This window comes from Narcine bancroftii, chromosome 9 (genome assembly GCF_036971445.1).
Source record: "Narcine bancroftii isolate sNarBan1 chromosome 9, sNarBan1.hap1, whole genome shotgun sequence".
Classification (NCBI taxonomy): domain Eukaryota; kingdom Metazoa; phylum Chordata; class Chondrichthyes; order Torpediniformes; family Narcinidae; genus Narcine; species Narcine bancroftii.
This window is the reverse complement of record NC_091477.1, coordinates 22,034,560-22,062,541: the sequence shown is the minus strand read 5'-3', so window position 1 is coordinate 22,062,541 and position 27,982 is coordinate 22,034,560. Positions and strand designations below refer to the sequence as shown.

Here is a 27,982-nt window from a genome sequence, read left to right as displayed (position 1 = left end):
TGGGGGGGTGACTGAATGGTCTTTGCTGTTTATTTTCTCGTGTGTCATGAGGAAGGACATTCAAGGACTAGTCCAGAGATCCAACGAGGCTCATTGTGTTGGCTGATTCTGCTCGGTTGTCCCGTCAATCAGCCATTAACCTGCTTCAAGAGGATCATTCTCCCCCCCTCCCCGTGAGAATATTTAAGAGTGAAGGGAGCCCGTGAAATCTGGTGTTTTCGCTCCACGGTAAATACCCTTTGCTGAGGGTTATTTCTTCCCATTTTTGATTTGGAAATTCCAGCCACTTCCATCCTGCAAGAGTCGGGGCTGAACCAGGTGGGAGGCGCAGAGAAGCGGAGTTGCATTTAATGGAGGCCGAGGCCTGTGTGCGGGAGGCATCTCGGCGGATCAGCGGCCCCGTCACCGTGAGTCGCGGGTCGGCCTGCGGCAGGTGGGGGGGGGGGGGGGGCCCGAGGCCTTGCCTTCCCCTGACACCGGCCAGGCCGCGCTGCAGCGGGCGGGGGCGGGGGGGAGACAAGTGTTTATAAAACCAACCACCACTACTTTTCAAGGACCAGGATCTCTCTCTCCCTGGAACACAGTGACAATAATAAGTGAACGAATGGCCCAATGATGGAGGGTCCGAGCCAGCCTGTTGCCCCCCCCCCGAAAACCAGGGTCCACGATGAGACCCTGCAAAAGGTGGACCACTTCCAGTATCCAGGGAATGGGGAGGGGGGGGGGGGGGCTTGAATGATGAGATTTATCCAACAATTCATCATTTAAGAATGCAGCCTCAGACCTGACAGAAAAGTTGTATTGATCAGGCTTTCGTGGACTGCAGCAAACATTGGAAAATGCTTTCTCAAATCCTCCAAATTCACTGGCCATGATAAATGATCCCATGCCATTGTTATTTACAATATTCCTTCAAAGGAAAGAAAATAAAAGGAAGGGAAAAGGTCTGCAGATCATTTATAATAATGTGCTGACATGGGGTTATTTAAAAAATGTGATCCACAGGACCAGCCTCTGTTCACTGCAAAGAGATGGTTGAGGAAGACCCTTGAACTGACTTTCCCTGTAGCAGTTTGAAAGGAGTCATCACAGTGGTATTTCTCTCTCCTTGAACATCGCCACAGATCTATATATCCATCTCCTTGAACGTAGAAGATGAAGTCGTAAATTCAACTGAATTTCCTCTCTGGCAGGTTGCCTGCCCTCAAAATCTGTTGGAATTGAACCCATCATCATAAACAGTGAATTTCTATTTCAGATAACCCTCAGCCCCTCTGTTCCTTTCCTACCCCTGATTCACTCAAGTTTTCCCACATGCACTCAGCTTTCCAGTTATTCCCCTCCCCAACCACTGTTGCCCAGTTTCTTTCCTTTCTTTCCCCCCCCCCAAAAAAAAACCTGGTCTATTACCCAGATACAAAACCCATTGGATACACAGTCCTCTGCTATTGTTTACATCTGCCCACTATCCCTCTCATATCTGGTTCCACTCATCTATTTTATCAGATTCCATAAATGGCAACCCTGTTTCTCCACATTTCACCTCCTGGCCTCTGTTGCTGTCTCCATCCTTTCCTCCCCTACCCTGCTCCCTCTGCCTGTGAACCTCTCCTCACCTGTAGGGAATCCTGCATCATTAAAAGTGAATACTGGTGGAGTTGTTTTTTTAAACCACAAAATCCCAAGGCTTTTTATGTTGTCATTGATGTTGCTGTGCAGTCCCTCAACAATTATTTAGTTCCTATCCTGTTAGATTACTGTAGTATAATTATCATTGTATGATCTATGATCTCTGATACGCCATTTTTTCATTATTAGACCTTGTTTTATTTCAATCCATCTGGATTTTGATTTTGACTTGTGTTGTTCCCTTTTCTTCTGTTATGATATTAATTGGAACCTTTTTGATTATACTCTGTTAGTCCTGTTCTTTTGAATAATGATTCTTTTGAATCATTATTTTGGAAGCTTGATGCAATACTGTTAAATTTACATTTCTTGGTTCCTCCTTTTATTTGATTACTTTATAACTGTTTGTCTTTGCCATTTATATTTATCTTTTCTGCTAGATCATGGTTGGATGACTTTCTTTACCAACTTGTTTTTATTAATTTTGTTTAATATTCAGAAGTCCATTGATACCTGCTTTGACTCTCTCTCCTGAATAGCCAATTTTAACTCCTTGTTCAAGCCTTCATCAACCTGAGCAAACATTTCTGCATCTACTCAAACAAGACTTGTATGCATTTTGTCATTTTATTTGCTGATTTATCTCCCTATATAAAATAGTCTCTCATTTTTAAGGATAATTTTGATTAATTTGTGATTCAGCATGGCATTTCTGTTGTGAATATATCTTTTGGTGGTGGGTGTGAGGGTGACCAGATGGTCATGGTTTTGTATGCTTTTTTTAAAAGAAAAATTGGTTTTCATATACTCCTAAAGCAATTCAAACAACCAATACAATCTTTTTTCAACATTCATAGAATGTACAGAGTCTGTTTTTCCCCCCTTTCTTTCCCCCAAACATATAAATGTACAAATTCTACAGATTTATAGTCCCCACTGAAACCTATGAAAAATTAACCTAGCTAACTAAATTACAAAGGTAAGTAATAAAAGGAAAGAACTAAAAAGCAAAACTTTAAAAAAAAAACCAAAAATGTATATTTTTAAATTTTTGTATGCTTGGGGTAGACTTAAAATATGACAGGAAATCACAAAAATAAGTTGTATCGAGAGAAAAAAAGTACATGATAAGAATTTTTAAGGTGCTTTTTGTGACCACCAGCCTAAATTCTATAAAATGCACCTAAAAGTGTTCAGAAAGCAAAATCTTTGTTGCCCAATGTTTTGCACACAGGGTCTCTAGAACAACAGCACCCACAAGTTGTTCACCATTTAAAATGCATTCTGCTTTTTTGTTTTATCTACCATCATCTTTAATGTACTGGCACCATTTTAATGTAGTTTGAGTAGTGAAAATGACACCAAGCATGTCACAAGATTCAGTCAATTAGGCATCAATAAGTCCTAGCCTCGGGTATGCAACAAGATTGAGATTTACCAATAGCAAAGATCTCAAAACATCAGAGCGAATACCACCAACTGACTCCAAAAATCACCCACATCCATAAATGATATTCAAAGTTTAAATGTATTGTCAGTGTATATGCATGACATCACATACAACAGATTCTTCCCCTGCAGGTCAGAGAAAATTTCTACTCAAGAAAAATGCATGTACGAAAAAGAACTGTAAACAGAAAGAAATTTAAACAATCTGAAATATCGGAAATAAATATTCAATAATAATGTGCGAAGTAAGAGTCCTTAAATGAGTCTCTGAGTTGGTTGTTTAGGAGTCTGAAGGTGTAGGGGTAGAAATTGTTCTGAACCTGGGCTTTCTGCTCAGAGGTATTGGTGACCCATACAGGATCGTGATTACAGCTGGTTCAGCACACTTTCAACCACGCATATAGAAGTTTGCCAAGGATTTGGATATCATACCAAACCTCCGCAAACTCTTGAGAAAGTAGAGGTGCTGATGTGCTTTCTTCATAAAGGCATGAGAATGTTTGGTCCAGGAAAGATCCTCTTAGATGGTGACTCCCAAGAATTTAAATTTGCTCACCCTCACCACCTCTGGTTTTCCCCCCAATGATCACCAGATCACACACCTCTGTTTTCCCCCCAATGATCACCAGATCATACACCTCTGTTTTCCCCCCCATGATCACCAGATCACAAAGCTCTGGTTCCCCCCCCCCCCAACGATCACCAGATCACACACCTCTGGTTTCCCCCCCAATGATCACCAGATCACACACCTCTGGTTTTCCCCCCAATGATCACCAGATTGCACACCTCTGGTTCCCCCTCCCAATGATCACCAGATCACACACCTTTGGTTTTCCCCTCAAACTACGATCAGCTCCTTGGTTTTCATGACTTTTGAGTGCGGGAATGTTGTTGGTGCATTCAGCCAAGTTTTCAATCTCTGACTCTTTGCCCCTTTTTATACAATCCAGTACCATGTTTTTGTTAGGAAACTTGTTGATATTGTTATTGCCGTACTGAGCCAAACAGTCATAGGTGTATAGCGAGTGGAGCAGTGGGCTAAGTATGCAGCCTTGTGGTGCTCCCATACTGATGGAGATTGTAGAGATGTTCGAATCAGAATTTATTGTCATAAACATGTCACGAAATTTGTTTTGAGGCAGCATCACATTTGTATAAACCACCTTTTAAAAAAAAAAATCATGCAAGAACAGGACAAAGTAAGGCAGAAGGGAAGAAGCTGCTGAGTGCTTGGCTTTTCTCCGATAGTAGCAGAGTGTAGAGAGTGTGGCCTAGGTGGTGGGGATCCTTGAGGATAGAGGCTGCTTTCTTAAGATGCCACCTCTTGTAGATGTCCTCGATGGAGTGAAGACTGTTGCCTGTGATGCCACAAGGGATGTTAACAATCCTGTTGAGTTTTATTTTGTCCTGAGCGTTGGCACCTCCGTAATAGACAGTGAAGCAACTAGCCAGAATGCTCCTCATGGTAAACTTGTAGAAGTTTGAGTCTATGGTGACATATCAAATCTCCTAAAAGTCCTCACAAAGTGAGCCTTTTTTGTGATTGATTGTTCTTACCAATTTTCACTGTGGTTTGGAGGGGAGGAAATCCAGGGTCCAATTACACAGTGGGGTATTGAGGCCCAAGTCTTGGAGTTTGCTGATCAATTTTGTGGAGATGATGATGTTGAGTACTGAATAGAAGCAATTTGCAATCTTTCCCATGCCACCATCACCAGCACTGAAGCCCATCTATTAAGCGTTTTACCATGGTTCAACAGCATGTCCACCAGAGGAAGAGACCACCTTAAATCGGGAGTACACCAACATCCCTGATGTGTAGAAGGCTTTCCCTTTGGTTACTTTGACCACATTATCTGTTTTGCTAATCCTGGCAGACAAACTGCTGACAAAATGAGCTAAGTCAGTTCACAGGGAGATCAGAATGTGGCCAGGAAGATGGGGGAGCACAGCAGGACTACTTTGAGATTAAGGACTGGAGCAGTTTCAGGGAGGTGGCCACCTAATACGACCATGTAAAAATTGAGGAGTATGCAAACTCGGTGACTGGCTACATTGAAAAGTGCCTGGAAGATGTCATAGAAGTCAAATGCTACACAACCAGGGCTAAACAGAAAATTAATGGATGCAGAAGTCTCTAAGCTTCTCAAAGCTCATTATGTTGCCTTCAAGACAGGAGACAAGATGGCACTAAGATCAGATCTATAGACAACAGTGCCACACCGGCAACATGAGGCACATGCGACAAGAGATCAAAACAGAACAGCAGACAACTTTGCTAGTTAAAGACATTGATGCCTCCCTTTCGAACAGACTGAACATGCTATGCACAGTTCAAGAAGAACAGGCTGATCTCAAACAAAACCCCATTTCTACCTGCTGGTCAGACATCTTCAACGGATCATCACAGCAGTCCTGTGTTCCCAAAGATTTCAAGATGGCTATGATTATCCCAGTGCCAAAGCAGGCGACAATAATAAGCCTCTGTCTGGAGTCCAGTGGCACTGACCTCCATCATTATGAAAAGCATTGAGCATCTGTTGATGGAATACATCAAAGCACACCTCCCAGAACTCTGGACCCATTTCAATTTGCCTACAGACAGAACAGTTCCACTGATGATGTTATAGCCTTGTCCCTCCACTCTGTCCTGTTCCACCTGGAGAAGGATGCTTCATATGCTAGGCTGGTGTTCATTGACTTCAGCTCAGTGTTAATGGGATCTTTCCCTATCGGAAAGGCCACAGTTTGTTTGGGTTGGCAGCATAATGTCGAGCACTGGCGCACCTCAGGGCTATATACTCAGCCTGCTCTTGTTCATGCTGCTGACATATGATTGTAATGCCAGATCCAGCTCCAATAAAATCAAGTTTGCAGATGACACAATAATAGTTTGCCTCATCAGCAACAAAAAAATAAGTCACACCAAAGAGAAGAGGTGGAAAATCTTGTGATATGGTGCGAATATAACAACCTGAGACTCAAAGTGGAAAAGATGAGATGATTGTGAACTTCAGGAGGACCATGGACAACCACCATCCCTTTTGCATCAATAGCTTGGTAGTAGAGAGTACCAAGTTTCTCAGAGTCCACTTTATTGGACCCATCTTGAATGTGCAACAACCCTTCACTTATCAGGAAGGTGCAAAAGTGGCTGCACTTCCTGAGAAGACTGAGGTGGGCAAGCCTACCGGCCACTATCCTGGCAAGTTTCTACAGGTGCTCTATTGAGTGCGTCCTGCCCACCTGCATCACAGTGTGGTCCAGTTGTTGTAGAGCATCAGATCTGAGGTCAATCTGCAGTACCATAAGAGCGGAAGAGAATTACTGAGATTTCCCTCCCCCTCTATCCGTATGATTTACTGGGATCGTTGTCTAAAGAGTGCTAGCAAAATCAGTGAGGACCCAAACCACTCCACAAATAGCATCTTCCAGCTTCTGTTGGGAAAAGGATACAGGAGTATCAGAGCCAGGCTGAGAAATGGCTTCTTCACACGGGTAGTGAGCCTGCTGAATGACTGATGAACTGCTCATACTAACCTTCTGAGATTCTGCTATTTATTAAACAACAATATTTATTTATTTAATGTTTTTATATCTATGTACTGTGCGTGTGTATTGTTTGCAGTGTTTTGCACTGAGGACTGGAGAATGCTGTTTTGTTTTACACTTGTACAATCAGATGATAAATGAATTTGAACTCAAATTCGCCAAAGTGTTGCTCCATCCATTATAAGTTCCACGGTCTACATTGACCCCATCAGCCATCTCTGAACCCGCAGAATTGCATGGAAACAATTAATAGACAATACTGGTTGCATTAGTTAAGAACTGTTTATAAAAGAATGGTAACTATTCAATAAAGAGAAGTGCTAAAATTCCTTCTGGTAATCTGAAGATAGAATTTTTAAGCCCATGTAATTTTTGCTAATATCTACTTGCGAGACATTTTAAAAAATCATATAATTTTGCAGCAAATCTATGCAAGCGGCTCTTTAGTTTATCTCATTCTCTCTATTTTTAGGTCTGTTTTCTTCATGCACTTAACTGCACCTTCAATGACCCATCAAGTATTGCTGATTAAGGAATAAGATTTCTTTTGAGGATGAATTCCTCGATCTTCAAATCACCCTTGCGACAAGCAGACAGAGGTCTTGCCTTAAGTTTTTTTGTGCAGGATCATGCGTCAGGCAGGGCAGCAGTTCTTCAACCATCCTTGATTATGGATTTGAGTGTTTGGATTGGTTCTTAAACATCCAACCGTAGTACTGGGATGTACATCTATTAAAACCAAGTTGTATATCTTTGCAACTTTGCCAAGTTCATATTTCTACTTTGTCTCGAGTTTCCCCTTTGCTGTCAATAAAAGCCTAACTGCCTATGTATGGGTCCATATTTTATGGAGGATAGTTATTGAAAGGAAGATGTAATCCTGAAGTATGGAATATCTCTTACATTTTCAGATGCCTTCTATTAAACTCCAGAGCTCTGATGGAGAAATATTTGAAGTTGATGTGGAGATAGCAAAGCAGTCTGTAACAATCAAGACTATGTTGGAAGGTCAGTGTGTCTCTTTGGAAGTAATTTTATTAATTATATATTTCCCCACAATTTATAATTTATCTTTTTTTAAAAAAAAGTGTGGTGCTTAACACATTTTAGATGAAGTGCTTTAGAATATAATTTCATTTTTTGCAGAGTTTGCTTGTTTATAATAGCCACTTATTTAATGTTATATCAACATTTAATAGCTGGAACTTCCTTTTGTAATAATCCAATGAAAATCTAAATTCATAGAATAAATATTAATAGTTCACCAGTCATGAATAGTTAAGATATTTGTAAAAAAAAAACTTTTTTTTTCTATGCTTTTAAGACGTGTCTTCACAATTGAAAAAGACATCTTAACCAGATTCTTCCTATTGGTGGGTGTAATGAAGTGTGGGGAAAAAAATCCAAGTAGATACAGTATTTTGTCTCTGCTGTTTGGTAGGATCTGAAGATGGAACTATAGAACATTACAGCACAGAAACAGACTCTTCAGCCCTTCTAGTCTGTGCTGAACCTTTTATGCCTAGTCCCATTGGCCTGCATCAAGTCCATAGACTTCCATACTTCTCTCATCCATGTTCCTGTCCAAATTCTTCTAAAATGTTAAAATTGAACACACCTTCACTACTTCAACTAGCAGCTCATTCCACACTCCCACTTCTCTGTGAAAAATTTCCCCCTCATGTTCCCCCTAAACTTTTCCCCTTTCACCCTTAACCCATGTCGTGTGGTTTGTATCTCACCTACCCTCAGGAAAAAAGCCTAACTACATTTATTCTGACTATCCCCCTCATTCTTCTACGCTCCAGGAAATAAAGTCCTAACCTGTTTAACCTATCCCTGCAATTCAGTTCCTGAAGTCTGGGCAACATCCGAATAAATCTCAGCGCTCTTTCTACCTTATTGATATTTTTCCTGTAGTTAGGTGACCGAAACTGCTAACAATTTTCCAAATTTAGCCTCACCAATGACTTGTACAATTTGACCATAACATCCCAACTTCTACACTAAATACTTTGATTTATGAAGGCCAATATGCCAATAGCTCTTTTTAAAACCCAATCCACCTATGATGCCACTTTCAGGGAATTATGTATCTGCATTCCCAGATCCCTCTGTTATACCATATTCCTCAGTGCCTTACCATGTATGCCCTTTCTTAGTTTGTCCTTCCAAAATGTAACACCTCACACTTGCCTACATTAAATTCCATCTGCATTTTTCAACCCATTTTTCCTGTTGGTCCAGATCCATCTGCAAGCTTTGAAAGCTTTCCTCACTGTCCGCACTTCCAACCTTTGTGTCTTCTGCACGTTTACTCATCCAATTTACCATATTATTATCCAGATTATGATATAGATGACAAACAATAAAGGTCCCAGCACCGATCCCTGAGGTACACCACTAGTCACAGGCCTCCAGCCTAAGAAGCAATCATCCATTCTCTGGGTTCTCAAATCCAGTTGACTACCTCCCCATGAATACCTAGTATATGAACCTTTCTGACTAACCTCCCATGTGGGACCTTGTCAAAGACCTTACTAAAATCCATTTAGACAACATCCACAGTCTTTCATCAATTTTGCTGGCAACCTCCTCTATAAGATTGGTTGAACAGGACTTACTATGAACAGGACTTACTATGAACAGGACTTATTATGAACAGGACTTATTATGAACAGGACTTACTATGAACAGGACTTACTATGAACAGGACTTACTATGAACAGGACTTACTATGAACAGGACTTACTATGAACAGGACTTACTATGAACAGGACTTACTATGAACAGGACTTACTATGAACAGGACTTACTATGAACAGGACTTACTATGAACAGGACTTACTATGAACAGGACTTACTATGAACAGGACTTACTATGAACAGGACTTACTATGAATAGGACTTACTATGAATAGGACTTACTATGAACAGGACTTACTATGAACAGGACTTACTATGAACAGGACTTACTATGAACAGGACTTACTATGAACAGGACTTACTATGAACAGGACTTACTATGAACAGGACTTACTATGAACAGGACTTACTATGAACAGGACTTACTATGAACAGGACTTACTATGAACAGGACTTACTATGAACAGGACTTACTATGAACAGGACTTACTATGAACAGGACTTACTATGAACAGGACTTACTATGAACAGGACTTACTATGAACAGGACTTACTATGAACAGGACTTACTATGAACAGGACTTACTATGAACAGGACTTACTATGAACAGGACTTACTATGAACAGGACTTACTATGAACAGGACTTACTATGAACAGGACTTACTATGAACAGGACTTACTATGAACAGGACTTACTATGAACAGGACTTACTATGAACAGGACTTACTATGAACAGGACTTACTATGCATAAAGCTATGTTAACTATCACTAATTAGTCTCTGGCTATCCAAATACTTGTATACCCAATCTCTAAGAACGTGTTCCAATAATTTACCCACTACTGACGTCAAGCTCACCAGCCTATAATTTACAGGGTTACTTTTGAAGCCTTTTTTTTGGGGGGGGGGGAGGGAACAACATGAACTACCTTCCAATCTTCTGGCAACACACCTGTGGTTAAGGACATTTTAAATATTTTTCTAGAGCCCCTGCAATTTCTACATTAGTCACCCTCAAGGTTTGAGGGAATATTTTATCAGGCCCTGGGAATTTATCCACCCTTTTGCTTTAAGACAGCATGCATCTCCTTTTTAATCTGTATGGGTTCCATGACCTCACTGCTTGTTTTTTTTACTTTCTTAGACTATGCACTAATTTCCTGAGTAAATACTGATGCAAAAAACCCATTTAAGATCTCCCTCATCTCTTCTGGTTTCATACATAGCCAACCACTCAGATCTTCAAGGGGACCAAATTTGTCCCTTACTATCCTTTAGCTTTTCATATACCTGTAGAAACCCTTAGGATTTTCCTTCACATTGCCAATGCAACCTCTTCTGTTAGCCTTCCTGATTTCTTGAGGTTTTTCTTGCATTTTTATATACTTGTGTATCTCATTTGTTCCTTGTTGTCTATACCTTCTGTATTCCTCCCTTTTTTTTGAACTAGCTCCCCAATATTCCTCGAAAACCAAAGCTCCCTATGCATATTTACTTTGCCTTTAATCGTAACAGGAACAAACAAACTCTGTATTCTCAGAATGTTGTCTTTGATTTACTGAGCATATCCTTTCCTGAAAAACAACTTCTCCAAATCCATGCATTTTAGATCCATCCTAATTTCCTCAAAATTGCTCTTTCTCTAATTTAGAATCTCAACCAGAGGTCTAGAGCTATCTTTCTCCATTCTTAACTTGAAACTAATGGCATTATGATCACTGGACCCAAAATGTTCCACTACACATACTTCTGTCACCTGTCCTGCCTCCTTTCCTAATAGGAGATCCATTATTGCACTTTCTCTAGTTGATTCCTCTATATATTGATTTAAAAATCTTTCCTGAACACATTTCACAAACTCCAAGCCATCTAACCCTTTTACCGTATGGGTGTCCCAGTCAATATGTGGAAAGTTTAAATCTCCTCCTATCACAACATTCCTGCAGCTGTCTGCTATCTCTCTACAGATTTGCTCCTCCAATTTTCACTATTACTCAGTTTATAATAGAACCTCATGAGCATGGTTATATCTTTCCCATTCCTCAGTTCACCCATAAATGAGCCCTCTGGACTGTCCTACCTGAGTACAGCTGTGATAGTTTCCTGATTTTCCCTAAGCTTGTCTGTCTTTATTTTGCAAGGATATTAGTCTCCTTCCAGTTCAGGTGTAAATCGTTCCATCAGAATAAGTCCCACCTTTCCTGGAAGTGAGCCCAGTGTTCCAGAAACCTGAAGCCCTCCTTCCTGCACCATCTCTTTTGCCATGTGTTAAGCTGTATAATCCTCCTATTTCTACCTCACTAGCAAGTGGCATGGGTAGCAATCCTGAGATCACAACCCTGGAGATCCTGCCCTTCAATCCAATGCTCAAGTTCCTGAACTCCCCTTGCAGGACCTCCTCACCTTTCCTACCCATGTCATTGGTATCTATGTGGACCATGGCATCTGGCTGCTCATCCTCCTGAGAATGGCATGAATTTGATCTGTGATATCTCGGACCCTGGCAATATACCATCCGGCATACTCTCACCTCGATGACCGTTTCCCTACATGGTTCCTCACTTTTATGGTGTTTATAATGGTTCACCTGCTCACTTTGCCACCTGTTTGCTTGCTTCATCTGTCTTTTAAAGACTTTCTGGCTGTTTGAAATGGATCAGCTGCTCACTCGTCTACCATTTTTTTGTTATTGCCGCATTTGCATGGAACTCTTTTTTTTTAAATTTTTTATTTTTCACACCATAAATCACATTAGCCATGATATACACTATTTTTTTTCACACATATACAGTGACTTTTTCTCTCCCCCCCCTTTCCTCCCAAACCACCCCCCCTCATCCATTTTAGGTATACAATCTAGGTTGCATTAAGCCAGTCAGACAATGTTGTCATTCAACAAAATTACACAGAAATTCTACTGAGTCCATTCTTTTCTTTCCTTCTCCTTCCATCAACTTAGGTACTGTTTGTCCCCGGTAGGTTTTCGCTATTGTATTTAATGTAAGGCTCCTATACTTGCTCGAATATTTCAATATTATTTCTTAACCTATCTGTTATTTTTTCTAATGGAATACATTTATTCATTTAAATTTAGTAGTTTCTTCCTTTTAATTTGGTTATGTATTCCATTAATATTTAAAGACATATAGTTCAGCGTAGCATTTTATATTTTGTTTATCTTCTCTTTCCGTTTTTCCATCATTACCTTTCCTCCTTTTCCATTTCTGTTTTCTTATTTTCAACTCTTTATAAGACAACATTCCTACAACATCCAACATTTTCCTTATTCTCCTATTTCTATCTTATTTATCCCCAATCTCCCCTTCACCTCCTGAGTTGTCCTTTATCCCTTGTCGGACAACCACATCTCCCCTCTCCATTTGGATTTGCGAATCCACTCGCAAGCGTCAACTGATTTTGCAGTGACCGCTATTTCCCCCCACCCCGCCTCCCCCAGAAAAGATTTCACTTTTCATATGTCACAAAGGTCACTTTTAATTCCCTCCTTATTCTCTCTATTCCATTACCTTCCCTTATTAATTCTTGTCTATACTATCTATATTTTCCTCTAAGTACAGATACATTTATGTATGCTCATTGTCTCTATTCACTCTTATACCTCTTTACCCGCATACATATCAATCGTGATCATTTTTACTCTCATTACCCGTCTTCATCCCTCAGTCTATTTTTGTCTTTACCCACATACATATCAATCGTGATCATTTTAACTCTCATTACCCGTCTTCCTCCCTCAGTCTATTTTTGTAATTGTTCTGCAAATTTTCGTGCTTCTTCTGGATCCGAGAATAGTCTGTTTTGTTGTCCTGGAATAAATATTTTCAATACCGCTGGATGCTTTAGTATAAATTTATACCCTTTCTTCCATAAAATCGCCTTTGCTGTATTGAACTCTTTTCTTTAGGAGTTCAAAACTTATATCTGGATAAATGAAGATTTTTTGCCCTTTATACTCCAGTGGTTTGTTGCCCTCTCTTACTTTTTCCATTGTCTTCTCCAGTACCTTTTCTCTTGTAGTATATCTTAGGAATTTTACTACAATAGATCTTGGTTTTTGTTGTGGTTGTGGTTTAGAGGCCAATACTCTATGTGCCCTTTCTATTTCCATTTCATGCTGTAGTTCTGGACATCCTAGGGTCTTAGGGATCCACTCTTTTATAAACTCCCTCATATTCTTGCCTTCTTCATCTTCCTTAAGGCCCACTATCTTTATGTTATTTCTTCTGTTATGGTTTTCCATTGTATCTATTTTTTGAGCTAGTAGTTCTTGTGTCTCTTTAGTTTTTTTATTAGATTTCTCCAATTTCTTTTTTAAGTCTTCTACCTCCATTTCTGCTGCTACTGCCCGCTCTTCCATCTTGTCCATTTTCTTTCCCATTTCTGTTAAGGTCATCTCCATTTTATTTATTTTCTCTTCTGTGTTGTTTATTCTTTTTCTTAAATCCTTAAATTCCTGTGTTTGCCATTCTTTAAATGACTCCATGTATCCTTTAATAAGAGCAAGTATATCCTTTACCTTGCCTTTCTTTTCTTCTATTTCCCTGTACTCTTCCTCTTCTTCCTCTGGGTTGGCCATGTGTTGTTTCTTTGGTGCCCTTTCCTCCTCTTCTTTCTTGTTTCTATTGTCTTCTGTGGTCTCTTCTTGCTGCAGGTGTTCTGCAGCTGTCGTTGCCGGCTGTGGAGATCGACTCCCCAGCTGGTCCCCCCTCCCGTCGGTGTGTTTTTTCTCATTCGCATCGCGCATGCGCGATACTTCGCGCATGCGCGTTTGCGCACTTTTACTCGGCTCTGCGAGCCATTTTTATAGTCCATTATTTACCGACCTGAGGGAGCGGGTTTCTCTCTCCGCAGCGGGCCTCTTCGGACAGGTAAGGCCTTCACCTTTTTCCTCCTTTGTCTTCTCTTCCTCTCTTCTTACCGTTGCTTTCGATTTTTCTTTTTTTGTCGCCATCTTCTTTCCACCTTTATACTCACTTTTCTGTAACTTTTATTTCTGTGCCTTTGTGTTTTTCTTTGTTTTTCCCGACTTTTCTGGAGAGGGCTGGAGTTCACCGTCCGGCCACTACTCCATCACGTGACTCCTCCTGCATGGAACTCTTGACGTTAGTTGAATCACTACAGGAAACATGATTCACTGTTAAAAGCAAATTGATATTTATGGCTAGTAGCAAATTTTATTTAGTATCTATAGTAGTTATTGGATAGAAGAGGAGAAATGCTTAATGCAGATGTATCACAAGGTTTCTTTAACTTTTGGCAAAGTAATGAACATTTTTTGTACTTTACCATAAGCAGATTTGGGGATGGATGATGAAGCTGATGATGATCCAGTACCACTTCCAAATGTTAATGCTGCAATTCTTAAAAAGGTACGTTGCAATAACATTAGTGAAGTTCAACGCCATCCAGAAAATGCAATTGGTTTAATTTTCACACCATTCATCACTGTAAACAATCATTACATTTGCCACTCACTGCAATACTCTAACTTGTAAAGGAGGACAGCAGGTGGATGGGAACACAATTACCTGCAGGTCCAGCCTCAAATCAACCATTATCCTGACTTTGAAATGTTTTTCCATTTCTTCATTGTGCTGAGTCTAAATGCTCAAATTCCCTAATCAGTACACTTTTGAGAAAGACAACATCAGTTCAAGAAATGGGCTCACTTGTTTTTGCAAGGGCAATAGATGTTGGTCTTTCCAGGAATACCCACATTCCAAAAACCATTTTTGGAAAAAAAGGTACAGTGCCAATAAAACAGGAAAAATATTCAGTTTCCTTGCCGTAGTGGTTAGCACAATGCCTTTACAGTGCCAGCGATTGGGGCCAGACCTGGGTTTGAATCCTGTACTGTCGTAAGGAGTTTGTACTTTCTCCCTATGTCTTCATGGGTTTTCCCTGGGGGCTCTGGTTTACTGTTCAAAACGTATTGGAGTATAGGTTAATGGGGTGTAAATGAGCAGCACAGGCTCTGGGGCCGAAATGGCCTGTTACCGTGCTATATGTCTAAATTAAAAAAAATGTAATATGAATTACTCTTAAAAGCACAAACTTCACCACAATGGTTTTTGAGAAGCAGAAAATGGGAAAACCATGAAATAAGATGCAAGTATTAATGGTATGTATAGTTGTAATGTAGTATAAGCCGACTGTTTAAATAGTTTATTCCTGTGTCTTCAATTTTTTTTTGTTCCAAGTACTGTAATTCTCTCTTCTGTGTTTATCTGTTCTGCTGGTTTCTAGGTGATTCAGTGGTGTACTCATCACAAGGATGATCCTCCTCCTCCTCCTGAAGATGATGAAAACAAAGAAAAGAGAACTGATGATATCCCAGTGTGGGATCAGGAGTTCCTCAAAGTAGACCAAGGAACACTGTTTGAACTAATTCTGGTAATTTTTTTTTCTACGAAGCATTTCACTTAAAACTTAAAACTATACAGTTTGCCTCTCGTGGTTTCTGTGACTTGATAAGATGGACATGCCTATCAATGGGAGCACTACTCTGCAGATCTTATTCCTAGCCCTCCTTAAGCTGCTCCTTGGGACAATGATGAAGGTTTATTTGATCCGAGTCTTCACTGAGAATTGCTCTATTACGAACTCTGGTCAATACAATGGCGACAACCACGAGTGGTTGCAGACTCCGGAGGAGCAGTTCATGTCTCTGCGACCGCAGAGAATGCGGGAGCACTGGAGGCAAATCCACGGACACTCAGTGACTCTGAAGGAATACTCTTGCTTTACTGTAAGGGGAGGCGGAAAACACTAATGGCAACTCTTTGCCCTATGGCAGGCAGAAGACAATTTTGTGTAATATATGTTCTGTATTATTACATGCAGAGAGCAGTGAGTGTGGAACGAGCTGTTATCTGAAGTGTTGAATAAGAGCTAAATTTTGACATTTCTTAAAAATTCTGATAGATACATGGATGGGAGAGGTATGGAGGGCTATACCCTGGGTACTGGTCAATGGGATATGGCAAAATAATAGTTCAGTACAGACTAGATGGGTGAAGGGCCCTTTTCTGTGCTGCACTGTTTTACGGTTCTATGAATGTGGATGTTGGTAGAGTGGAAGATGAAGTGAGAGCAGAGATTTGGGAACTGTGGTAGAGGGTAAGCCAATGTAAAGGAAAAAGGAGGCACTTGTGAAGGATGTCTCACTATTGGTGCAGATACAATGAAGGCTGAGGAATTGAGGAAATTATTTCTTTAAAGGAGACCGGTTTGATCAAGATAAATGTGGGAGTCTGCTTCTGCCGTCTTCGATGAGATTCTACCACTAGACAAATCGTTCCTCCATTTTACTTTGAATGAGTTGACCAAACTGGGGTATTGTCAACAATAAATAATACTGTTGTCCAAATATTCCTCACTTTATATCGTTCACTGAAGTGGAAGAGAAATGACTTGACATAATGAAGATTAGTCCTATCAAGTAGGCATTTTGTTAGATTGCCAGAAATTCTCTCTCCCCATTGCAAAGTGTATCAATTTAGCATGGTGTGGAGATTGAAATTATAAATCAGTTCTGATTCAGGGAATAACTTTCTGAATGAATCAAAGAAAAGCATTTGGGGACTTCTGGTTGGCTGTGACATGGAGTAACAGCTTTAGTTACTAGCTCCTGTGTAACTTGTATTCCTTCACTCCTCTGTTTTATTTTACACAGCCGAAGTGTGTCTGATTTCTTATTCTCACTTTCTTGCATAAATATTATTCTGAAATGACTACAAGAAATGGCAAGAATGGGAGGAAAGAAGAAAGAAATGCTGGCTAATCCAACCTTGGAGGCTATCTCCAAAGCACTGGGTCAGCTCAAACTATCGATGGCCAAGGAATTCAAAACTCAACATACTCAGCTAAGTCTAATTGAGAATAAACTCAATCAAGTTTGCCTCTCTGTCAAGGAACAAGGTGAGCGTCTATCTTATTTGGAACTTCCTTTAAATTATCGGAGTGGCCGAGTTTGGCTTTTGGAAGACACTTGCTCAACAATAACACATAATAACGAAGTGAACAACGGAAGTTGTTGATTTGGAAAGTAGGAGTAGGCATCAAAACTTCCGCATTCTGGGCTTATCTGAGTCAACAGAGAAAGGACAACTTACAAAATTGTTCTCAGATCTGCTTGTTGTTATATTTGGAAAGAAACTACCCGGAGATCAACACAGTTCACTGTTCATTGTTGCCAAAGCCTGCACCTGAGCAAAAGCTGAGTTCAATTATTTTATCGGTATCAAATAAAGGAGCTTTTAATTAGTGGTCCATTGGAGAGGAAAACTTGACAATTATGGTCAGCAGATTAGGATCGTTGAAGATTACTGTCCAGAAATTGAGTCAACATATTGTTCATAAAGAAGTGATGTCAGAGTTGTACGCTCTTGGGCTTAAACCTTCTCTGCTATATCCTGCTCATTTCAGTATTACTCTTTCTAATGGGAAAAAAGAAATGGCTGGACTTGGACAATGTGGCATTATCAAGCACTCTTCTACATCTCACCCTGTGTCACATTTTTTCTTTAACTGGATGATTAAAGCCAATGATTTAGTCTTTTATTACTTTGAAAGTCGAAATATATTTATAGCATTTCCAGAGAGAGGGTTGTTTGTCTTATTTAGTTTAGAATGCATTATATTGAGAATCTGATGCACTTGGATTGTATTTATGTAAAAAATTTCTTCTCATAATTAATTTTCTGTATTAATCTTTTTAAGGAGAAGAATAATTAGGCTCTCACATTTAAAAAAAAAAGTTAGTTTCCGTATGATGTTTAGAATTCTATGAAAAGCTTAATTGTTTTTTCCCTTTTTACAGTGATGTAGTTTAAATAAGATTTCTTTCAGTTTGAAGTATTTTGAAGCATTGCGGATATTCATAAACAATATTGGAGCTGGAACATCTTATCCAACAGGAACTAATGTTTGGGTTTGCTAGATTAATTTTGCTGAGCGCATTGTTGGCCTATCTAACAGCCTTTTGATCTTGGGATTGGAAGGCAGGGGTGGGTTAGGGATTATTTTCATTTCTTCCATGTTGTTATGATAATTTTAATTCGTATGTGCTTTGGCCAATCTATTCCTAATCTTTTGGTTTTCAATTTTTGCTGTAAGACTGCCATCTGGTGCTTAAACATTGTTTGTGCTGATGGATTGATAGATATAATGTTAATTTTATTTGTACTAATTAACCTTTTTAACTAATGAAAAAGTATGGCTAATTCTGTTAATTTTCTTAGCAGGAATGTGAAGGGCCTCAACCATCCAATGAAATGGAGGTATCTTCACATTTAAAACAGCTTAAAGCTACAATTGCATTTTTAAAAGAGACACATGTTTGTAGTTGAAACAAGCTTTCACCTCATGGCACAGTGGAGGTGGCAGCATTATTACTCTTCCTTTCAAGCTAAAGCTGGGGTTTCGATTCTTATCAATCAAAACATTCCATTTCTTAAGCACAATGTATTATCAGACACAAATGGTCGATACATTATTGTTTCAGAAAAATTGTATAACAAAATGGTGGTTTTTGCTCATTTATTTTCCTAATGTGAACGATGTGGGTTTTTTTGAAAATTTTTATTCTTTGCTGGACTTGGTCCAATGTGGGGATTTTAGTTGTTGGCTAAACCCTGTCTTAGATCATTCATCTGATAACCCTGCCACATTAAGTCCACCTCATTAATTCATTTTAAAAATCAGATTATATTTCTGTTAGTCATTTTCTCATCCTACTAGCAGAGAGTATTTTTTTCTCACATGTTCATCATACTTTTTCCACTGATTGATTTTTTAATTGATAATTAATCCCACAAACTTGTTCTTGTAATTACTATAGTATTGTAATATCATAACATGCTCTTGTTATATTATTAATGATTTTTCATAATTTTCCTCAAACAAAAAGACATTAGTGTTTCAATTCAGCTTTATTATCAGATAGTGCTTTATGAAATTGATGGAAGAGCAGATAACTTTTTTTGACACTAATGTCTCATTCAAAACTTCCAGTTTGGTTGTATGGAATACCTTGAAAGACAAATTATTTTTTTTATTGTTAATTTTAAAAAAAAAGGAAAACTAATAAAGAAATACTATAATTAATTAATCAAATAGATAAACAATATGCTGAAGTTAAAAATTGAATTATATAAAAAGCAAATTGAACTTAAAAATTAAATTTGAATTTCTTTCAACATACCTAATTGACTGTCAACTTCTAAAGACCAAGAAACAGATTTATGTTCATGGTGATATATCCGGCAAGTTTTTAGCCAAGCAATTGAGAGGATTTGGAGCTAAGTGACATATTACAAAGATTCATGAGGATAATGGTAACATTACTACGGATCACTTGGAGATAATCGATGCATTTATAAAATTTTATTCTCTATTTTATACTTCTGAAAGTACAAACGATAATAATTTGATGATGTATTTCCCTAGATTGGCTAAATATTCCCATTCTCTCCTTCGATAATCAAATCAGATTAGATAAGTATATCTCAGAAGGAAATAATTGCTGCTATTTTCTCATTACAATTTGGAAAGTCTCCGAGACCCAATGGGTTCCCAGTGGAGTTTTTCAAATCATTTTCTCTTGCCTCACTTAAAGGTGTTCCTCAACTCATTAAAGTAGGGTAAGCTTCCAGAATAATTGAATGAAACCTGTATATCCCTTATAATGAAGAAAGGTAAAGATACAACTGAATGCTCCTCCTATAGACCAATTTCTTTATTGAATGTCGAGGTTAAAATTCTAGCTAAGGTTTTGACCAATAGGATGGAGAATATTTTACCATTAATTATTTATGAAGATCAGACTGTTTTTATTAAAAATTGTTATTCATATTTTAATTTACAATGCTTATTGAATATTCTTTATTTGCCCTCTGGTGAGGCTCCTGAATGTGTGTTCTTTCACTAGATGCAGAAAAAGTGTTTGATCGGGTAGAATGGATGTATTTGTTCACCATCTTAAAAAAATTAATTTTGGTCTTAGTTTCATTATTGTATTCATGCCCTACTGCTTCAATTCTTACTAACTTACAATAGTCACAACCTTTTAATCTTCAATGTGCACTTGTCAATGATGGCCTTTTAGTCCATTACATTTTGATTTGGCTGTTGAGCCCCTTGCGATTGCATTTTGAGAGTGTAAGGCTATTTTGAGGATATGGAGGAAGGGAATTGAGCATAAAATTTCTCTTTTGGCAGATGATCTTTTACTTTCCATTTCAAACCCTGATATCTCCTTACCCCCTCCTCCCCACCCCCTCCCCATCCCCGATGTTATTATTTTCACAATTTAGTTAGTTTTCAGGTTATGGATTAAATTTTGCATAAAAGTGAACTTTTTCCCTTGAACTCATCTTCATTACTGTATGCTAGTTTTCCTTTTAAGATTGTTAGAAATCAATTCACTTACCTTAGTATTACAATTACAAAGAATCATAAATATCTTTTTAAGGAAAAAAATCAATACCAATTTTTATCCTTAACTTGTTTTTTGATTCGACTAGCTGTCCTATATATGAAATGGTAAACACCCTTGTTTAAATAAAGTACATCTGGAAAAATCTAAAATAAATGGAGGTACGGCACTACTTGATTTCACATTTTACTATTGGGTGGCCAATATACGTTGCCTTATGTTTTGGTCACATTTTTAGCATTGTGATGACTGCCCTTTATGAGTTGCAATGGAATTGAACTCTGCTAAAAATATTTCCAAATTAGCACTTCTTGGATTTTCACTTTCACTTCCTTCAACTAAGTTAATTGATAACCCTATTGTTAAGTATTCTGTAAGAGTGTAGAAACAGTTTAGAAAACATTTTAGATTTTACCATTTTTCTCTTTCAAGTCTTATCTAATTTTTTTCAACCTTCACATGTCTTTGTCTTTCAGGAATGGCATAGTGCGGGTATTCAATGTTTTAAATATCTTTTTATTGATCATTGTATCATTCAAACAATTCTGAAAGGTTTATCTTACACAATACTCATTTATTTAGATATTTGCAAAGTAGACATTTTCTTCATTCTCAGATTTTTGATTTATCCGGAGCTCATGATGTGAACTTTGTGGAGGAGATTTTTGGTTTGCAGCCTTTTAAAGGTTTAATATCTATTATTTATGATAAAGTTACTATGTTTAAGACAGTCCCATTATTTAAAATTAAAATGCCTGGGAACGGGATTTAAACCTTTCAACATCAGATGAAGTTTGTGGTTTAATTTTTAAATTGGTCAATAATTCATCGTTATGTGCTCGTCATTGTTTACTACAATTTCAAGTTCTACAGAGGTCACGCATGTCAAGTTAAATTATCTCATTTTTATCCAGATATGAATTCTTGCTGTGATTGATACAAGAGAGGAGAGGCCTCTTTAATTCATGTGTTCTGAACTTCCCCTGGTCTGGAAAAATACTGGAGAGATGACTTCCATAATTGATCTTTAATTCTAACATAAATTTAGAGCTGAATCCTTCAGTTGCTCTTTTTGGAACAATAGGAAAGGATGATGTTATTTTGACTTCAATTAATTATCAAACTCTTTCCTTTGCCTCTCTTTTAGCTGGGAAAGCGATATTAGATGGAAGGATGCTGCCCCGCCTACTCATGCTCAATGGCTGAGGGACATTAGGCCATGCTTGAACTTAGAAAATTGATAATTTGGGTATAAGATGTTTTGGGGACCATTTGAGTCATTTTCTTAGTGTTTAATATAATACAATACAATACTTGATGTTTATTCATTTTTTCTGTTTTCATATTATTAAATATGCTTATTATCATACAATGGATAACTTAAAGAGGGGGTTTGGATTTCACCCTATTAGGATAAAGTTATTAATATGTTAATGAATTGTGGAAATGTCTTAAGATGTTTATGTATCTTTTTAATGATTTAATCTGTATTTACATTTAACATTCCACAATTGCTTTTTGTACTTTTATGTTTTTTGGTTTAAAATCAAACTAATAAAATATTTTAAAAATAAAAGTAAAGCACTTGGTCTGGGTAGGGTATCTGGCCAAGTATTCACAATATCTTCAACAACCCTCTCTGATAGGGCATGGTACCCACCTGTTTCATACAGACTCCAATCGTAGTGGGGCCCAAAAAGAGTGTGCTAACCTGCCTAAATGACTACCGACCAGTAGCACCAACATCCGCAGTGATGATGTGTTTGGGGATGTTGGTGTTGAAACACATCAGCTCCTGTCTGAGCAGCAACATAAATCCATTCCAATTTGCCTACCCCAGCCACATGTCCACGGCAGATGCCATCTCACTGACTGTACACAAAACACTAGAACACCTGGACAGCAAAGATTTGTATATCAGAATGGCCCTTAATGACACAGTTCGATTCATGCCCTCAAAACTTGTCAGCAAACTTCAAGACCCAGGCCTCAATACCCCACTGTGCAATTGAATTCTGGATTTCCTCGCCTCCAGACCCAGTCAGTGCAGATTGGGAAGAACATCTCCATAATCTCCATCAGTACCGAAGCACCACAAGGCTGCATACTTAGCCCTATAATCTATCCACTTTACAACTATGACTGTGTGGCTTGGTACAACAACAACATCAACTACAAATTTGCTGACAATAACAAGATGGTGGGATGAATTGACATAGGAGGAAGATTGAAAACTTGGTTGAATGGTGTACTAACAGGAACCTTGCACTCAATGTCACCAAGGAGCTGATTGTAGACTTCACGAGGGGAAAACCAGAGGCTTACAATCCAGTGATCATTGTGGAATTAGGTGGAGAGGGTGAGCAAATTTAAATTCCTGGGAGGCTCTATCTCAGATTACCTTTCCTGGATTCAATACACCAATATCATGAAGAGAGCACATCTACTTCCTCAGAATTAGGAAAAGAAATCTTGGATGGTATGTGAAGTTATATTTTTGTATTTGTGGGAAGGGTGAGGGAAGGGGAGAATTTTGTAAATATTTAATATACTTTGTGTCTAAAAGTTTAAAGATTGTGTGATTATATTTATGGAAAATGAAAAATAAAATATTTTTTAAAAAGTGGAGGTTTAGTGCAACATTGAAAACCTTGGCAAATTTCTACAGATGTGTCGTGGAAAGTGTGCTGACCAGCTGCATTGCGGCCTGGTGTGGGGGCACCAATACCTCTGAGCGAAGGACACAGGCATCACAGGCAAAACTCTCCCCACCATTGAGAAAATCTACATGGAACACTGCCATCAGAGAGCAACAATAAATATCAAGAATCCACTCCACTCAGGGTTCTCTCTGTTTCTATGCAGAGGTATAGGTGCCCAGGACTTGTCCCACCAAGTTCAGAAACAGTAGCAATCACTCCACTATCAGACTCCAAAACAAACATTTAAGGAATATTTTGCACATTTTTTTTTTCTGTATTGCACATGTTGTTTACATTTCTTTTGTTGATGTATCTTGTTTTTTTTTGCACTACTAATAATAATTATATGGCGAGCTCTCCACTGGCCACCGAGACAGAGGTGCACCAAAGAAGAGGTACAAGGACTGCCCAAAGAAGAGGTACAAGGACTCCCTAAAGAAAGCTCTTGGTGCCTGCCACATTGACCATTGCCAGTGGGCTGATATCACCTCAAACCGTGCATCTTGGCATCTCACAGTTCGGTGGGCAGCAACCTCCTTTGAAGAAGACTGCAGAGCCCACCTCACTGTCAAAAGACAAAGGAGGAAAAACCCAACAACCAACCCCAACCAATTTTCCCTTGCAACCGCTGCAACCGTGTCTGCCTGTCCCACATCGGACTTGTCAGCCACAAACAAGCCTGCAGCTGACATGGACATTACCCCTCCATAAATCTTCGTCCGCGAAGCCAAGCCAAAGAAGAAAAAGTGATAATTCTGCCTCGCCTGCAGGAAAAAGAATCTCAGGGTTGTCATGTATGTACGCTGATAACAAATCTTGTCTTTGAACTTTTTATAACTTTAAAACGAAATGGTGTTTTAAACAGGCTTATATGGGAGGGAAAAGTATATTCTTGTTATAACTTTCTGCTCAAAATATGAACTGCACATAAATCATAAGCTGGATACAGACATGTTTGCAGCTAACAGGGTTTGATTAATGTGGAATCTAAACAGCATGAAGGGCATTCTGCTCAGCGATCATTAACTCTTGAAGCGAGCTAGCTGTTAACTTTTGTTTCCATTCTTTCCCATGCCCTTTCAACTTTCCTTTTGATCATTGAAGCCAATTTTGAACTTTTATCCATCACCCATCATTCTATGCTTTTGACATCCCAACTCATTACCTTTAAAATAATTTTAGTTCATTAAATGAATCAAAGGATGTGGAGTTGGTGCAAAATAAAACAGCCATGATTTTACAGGGGTTCTCTTATTCTCTTGGTTTTTTTTTTGCTTGAGCATGCTCATCCAGGTAACAAGCCCAGCAACAGTCATTCACAGTTGATTATGCTCCAGAATTAATGGTGATATAGATGCAACTTATTTTTAATGTTCATGTACCACAACAAATGGTAACCAGCAACCTTATTACTTTTTGACCTTTAGATCCAAATATTGAGTTTAAAAACCCACTCTAGAAATTGAGCACCTCCATAGAGGCTGACTATCCAGTGTTAGTGCTGCCTAATGAATCAAATGTCAGCTGCTAACCTTTGTATTAGAAGCTTAATGGAGCCTTTGCCTGTACAAGCAGGCATTTCTTGATCACGTGAGGCTTTCACCAACATTTTTGCCATACTGAAACCTCACTATGAATAGATCAATGGTCATTCATCTCATTGCAATTTATGATTACTTTCTCCGGGAAATGTTTGCCATGTTTTCTTTCATGCTTTACTCTCAGTTTCAAAGTAATTTTTTGCATGTGAATTTCTTTGAGATGCGTGATATCTGTGTAAAGGCATTGAAGTAATCATTTATTTATTTTCCCTCTCCTAGGTGAAAGAAGAATATTCTCATGCCAAAAAATATTCCTTAACCACTAGAATTGACAAATTTTGCTACAATGTGACTTTTTCATTTCTTAAACTTGCTAATTTTAGGCATTTCAAGTGGCTGCACTAAATAGTAGACAAAATTAACAACAATTTTATCTCATGTATTTCTACTGGTTAGAAATTACAGACAAACAACTTGGAATTTCCAAACAGGAATTTTATTTCTTTTTATGTTGGCTAGATTTAAATCAAGGCTATGAGGTCACGTGATGTCGATATCCCATCTGTTTGTTTCAGTATTAATGTTTCAGGTTGAATTTCCTTCATTAGAACAGGAAAAATGAGAAAATAAATTTTCTTTGCAGAAAGGGGGGGGGGGAATGGGATACAGTACATACTTTTTTTTGGTTTGTTAATATTGCAGGTGAGGTAAAAATTTTAACATTAAATGGTGAAATTTGTTAGATTGTGATAATGAGTGTTTGATTATTTTGAGCTGCATCCATGGAAGCCAATAGATGATCTTCAACTGAAATCCTTTATCGAGAATTGCAAGAAATGAGCAAAGCCCAAAGAAAAGGTTGGGGGAACATAGGCTGGCAGGAGATGGGTGAATACAAGTGGAAGGGGGGGAGGAAAAGGATAAGTTAGTGGATGTTAGGAGGAAGAGGTTTTTCTTCCTTGCCCCCTTTTTTCTTCCCCTGTTCCCAATTTATGTTTTGTTTGTTAGTTTGCTATATTTTGTTACTGATTTATAAGACTGCTCAAAGGGAGATATTATTTGGGAAGAGGAGAATCTTTTTCTCTGTGTCATGCTCTCTTATCACAGTTCTTTTGAAAGTATTAATATAGATTAACATTGATCAGTAGTGCAAAGCAAAAGTTTGTAGTTGCACATAATAGACTTGTATAAATTGTCTTGCATAAAAAAAATTAAAGGGGTTCTTGTACAGGAATCACTAACAAAAATACTTATTTTGGTGTAATATTATTTTGAATGAGCTTGTGTCTTGCTGATGGGAAAGAGGTGCACTTCTCAAACCTGGATATTTCCATGTTATTTAGGCTGCAAACTATTTGGACATCAAAGGTCTGCTTGATGTGACGTGCAAAACGGTAGCAAATATGATCAAAGGTAAAACGCCAGAAGAAATTCGTAAGACATTTAACATCAAAAATGACTTTACTGAGGAGGAGGAAGCGCAGGTAATACTGCTTTCGTATTCATAATAAGACACTTAAGGATTAGGTTTTATAAATTTGATGTGTTCACTAAAGTTCTTGTTCTAAACCCTATTAAAAGGCCCAAATAAAACATGCATACCTTCATTTTAAATTTAAACTGACTCTATATATGGTTGATATTGTGTTGGTAGGATTTTTCAGGTGTTTCTATCATAGTCTTGGGGGTGGACACATGTTTCATTGTCATGAAGCCTGCTTAGTTAATATAATCCCATTGTGGTGCAATCATTGCCCATTTTTCACTTGACAAGGTGCCCATAATGTAATTGACCACAATTTGGAATTTCATCACTGACTTGCTCTTCCTTTCAGGTGCACAAGGAGAATCAGTGGTGTGAAGAAAAGTGAAAATGCCTCTTGATAAAATTGTTCTGTAAGACACTGAAATATTTTTTTCCAAATGCTGTTGTACTACACTGTTTTGTAAATGTTAATAATTTGGAAAATGTAGTAAAAGGGAAGAAACATTAGCATTTTTGATTGCATGATGAATCTGTACGTGTTGAGATCCACATGTTGTAGCCTTTACCTTGTTATTGGATCGGAACTGGTATCTAATTTTATACCACGCAATATAGTACAATGACTTCGAGGATTAGAATGAATATATGTCATTTCAATTTAGAGTGTGGAGTAGACAGAAATCCTTTAATACTGTGGGCCTATCTGATTTTCACATAATCCTGTCTGGAAGGTGAATATAAATAACAGAGTATGTCATGAGAGGGGGTTTTGTTCATAAAGTAATGACCAAGGGGAAAAATTGTTTGAATTAAATCAACATTTAATTCTTGAACTAAGAAAAGCTGTAGAATAATTGAAAGGTTTACATATGAAGAATTGACTGTAGAGTTTTTAAATTGATAAATATTTTCCCCTTTATGTCTCGATTTTTCATGTAAGATTGTAATCTGCAATTCTGTCCTTACTGAAATATTTAGTGCTGCATTTATGCTTTCAAGTTCTTGATGACTGCATACCAGAGCTGGGGTAAGCCTTTATATTCAGTGATCAGTACTTGCTTGGATTATATTCTTGATTTAAATATTTTCAAATTGATTGCCTTTTTCTCCTTCACTGCATTATCCTGTAATTGTTGTGGATATCTGTATTAAACAGTATTGTATGTAAAGATATATTTAATTGCACCAAGGTGCTATTGAAAGAGCCAAGTAAGATTTCTGTTGGAACTTTAAGCAAGCTCAAGCCCAAAACAACTGACTAGATAAATGCCACAACTGTAATAGGATCCTTTGGTTATTTGGATTAATTTACTTTATGAAACCTGACTGCAAATTGAAATCTTTGAAATATTCTAGCTTTTTGGTAATTATTGTGAGTGTACTCCGTTATCTCATTACTTAATAAAATAGGCCCATAAATTACTTTCACTTTGGATTTTGAATCATTATTTCCTTGCTATCTCACAGAATTTTTCTAAATTGTGATATTGATGGATTGAAGCTATTACTAATT

At 38.1% G+C, this 27,982-nt stretch overlaps 1 protein-coding gene across 3 annotated transcripts; it reads left to right on the top strand.

Moving 5' to 3' along the window:
- Window positions 1-26: 26 nt before the first annotated feature.
- LOC138743281 (S-phase kinase-associated protein 1-like) lies at window positions 27-27,891 on the top strand. Of its 3 annotated transcripts, none has more exons than XM_069898355.1 (6): window positions 27-228; window positions 7,545-7,641; window positions 14,599-14,672; window positions 15,550-15,696; window positions 26,327-26,467; window positions 26,819-27,891. In XM_069898355.1, the coding sequence occupies exons 2-6, from the start codon at window positions 7,545-7,547 to the stop codon at window positions 26,852-26,854; spliced, it is 495 nt and encodes a 164-aa protein (XP_069754456.1). In that variant the 5' UTR covers window positions 27-228; the 3' UTR covers window positions 26,855-27,891. The 3 variants fall into 3 exon arrangements, with proteins under 3 accessions (XP_069754456.1, XP_069754457.1, XP_069754455.1); XM_069898356.1 differs by lacking the exon at window positions 27-228 and adding an exon at window positions 229-318; XM_069898354.1 differs by lacking the exon at window positions 27-228 and adding an exon at window positions 327-407.
- The last annotated feature ends 91 nt before the right edge of the window (window positions 27,892-27,982 follow it).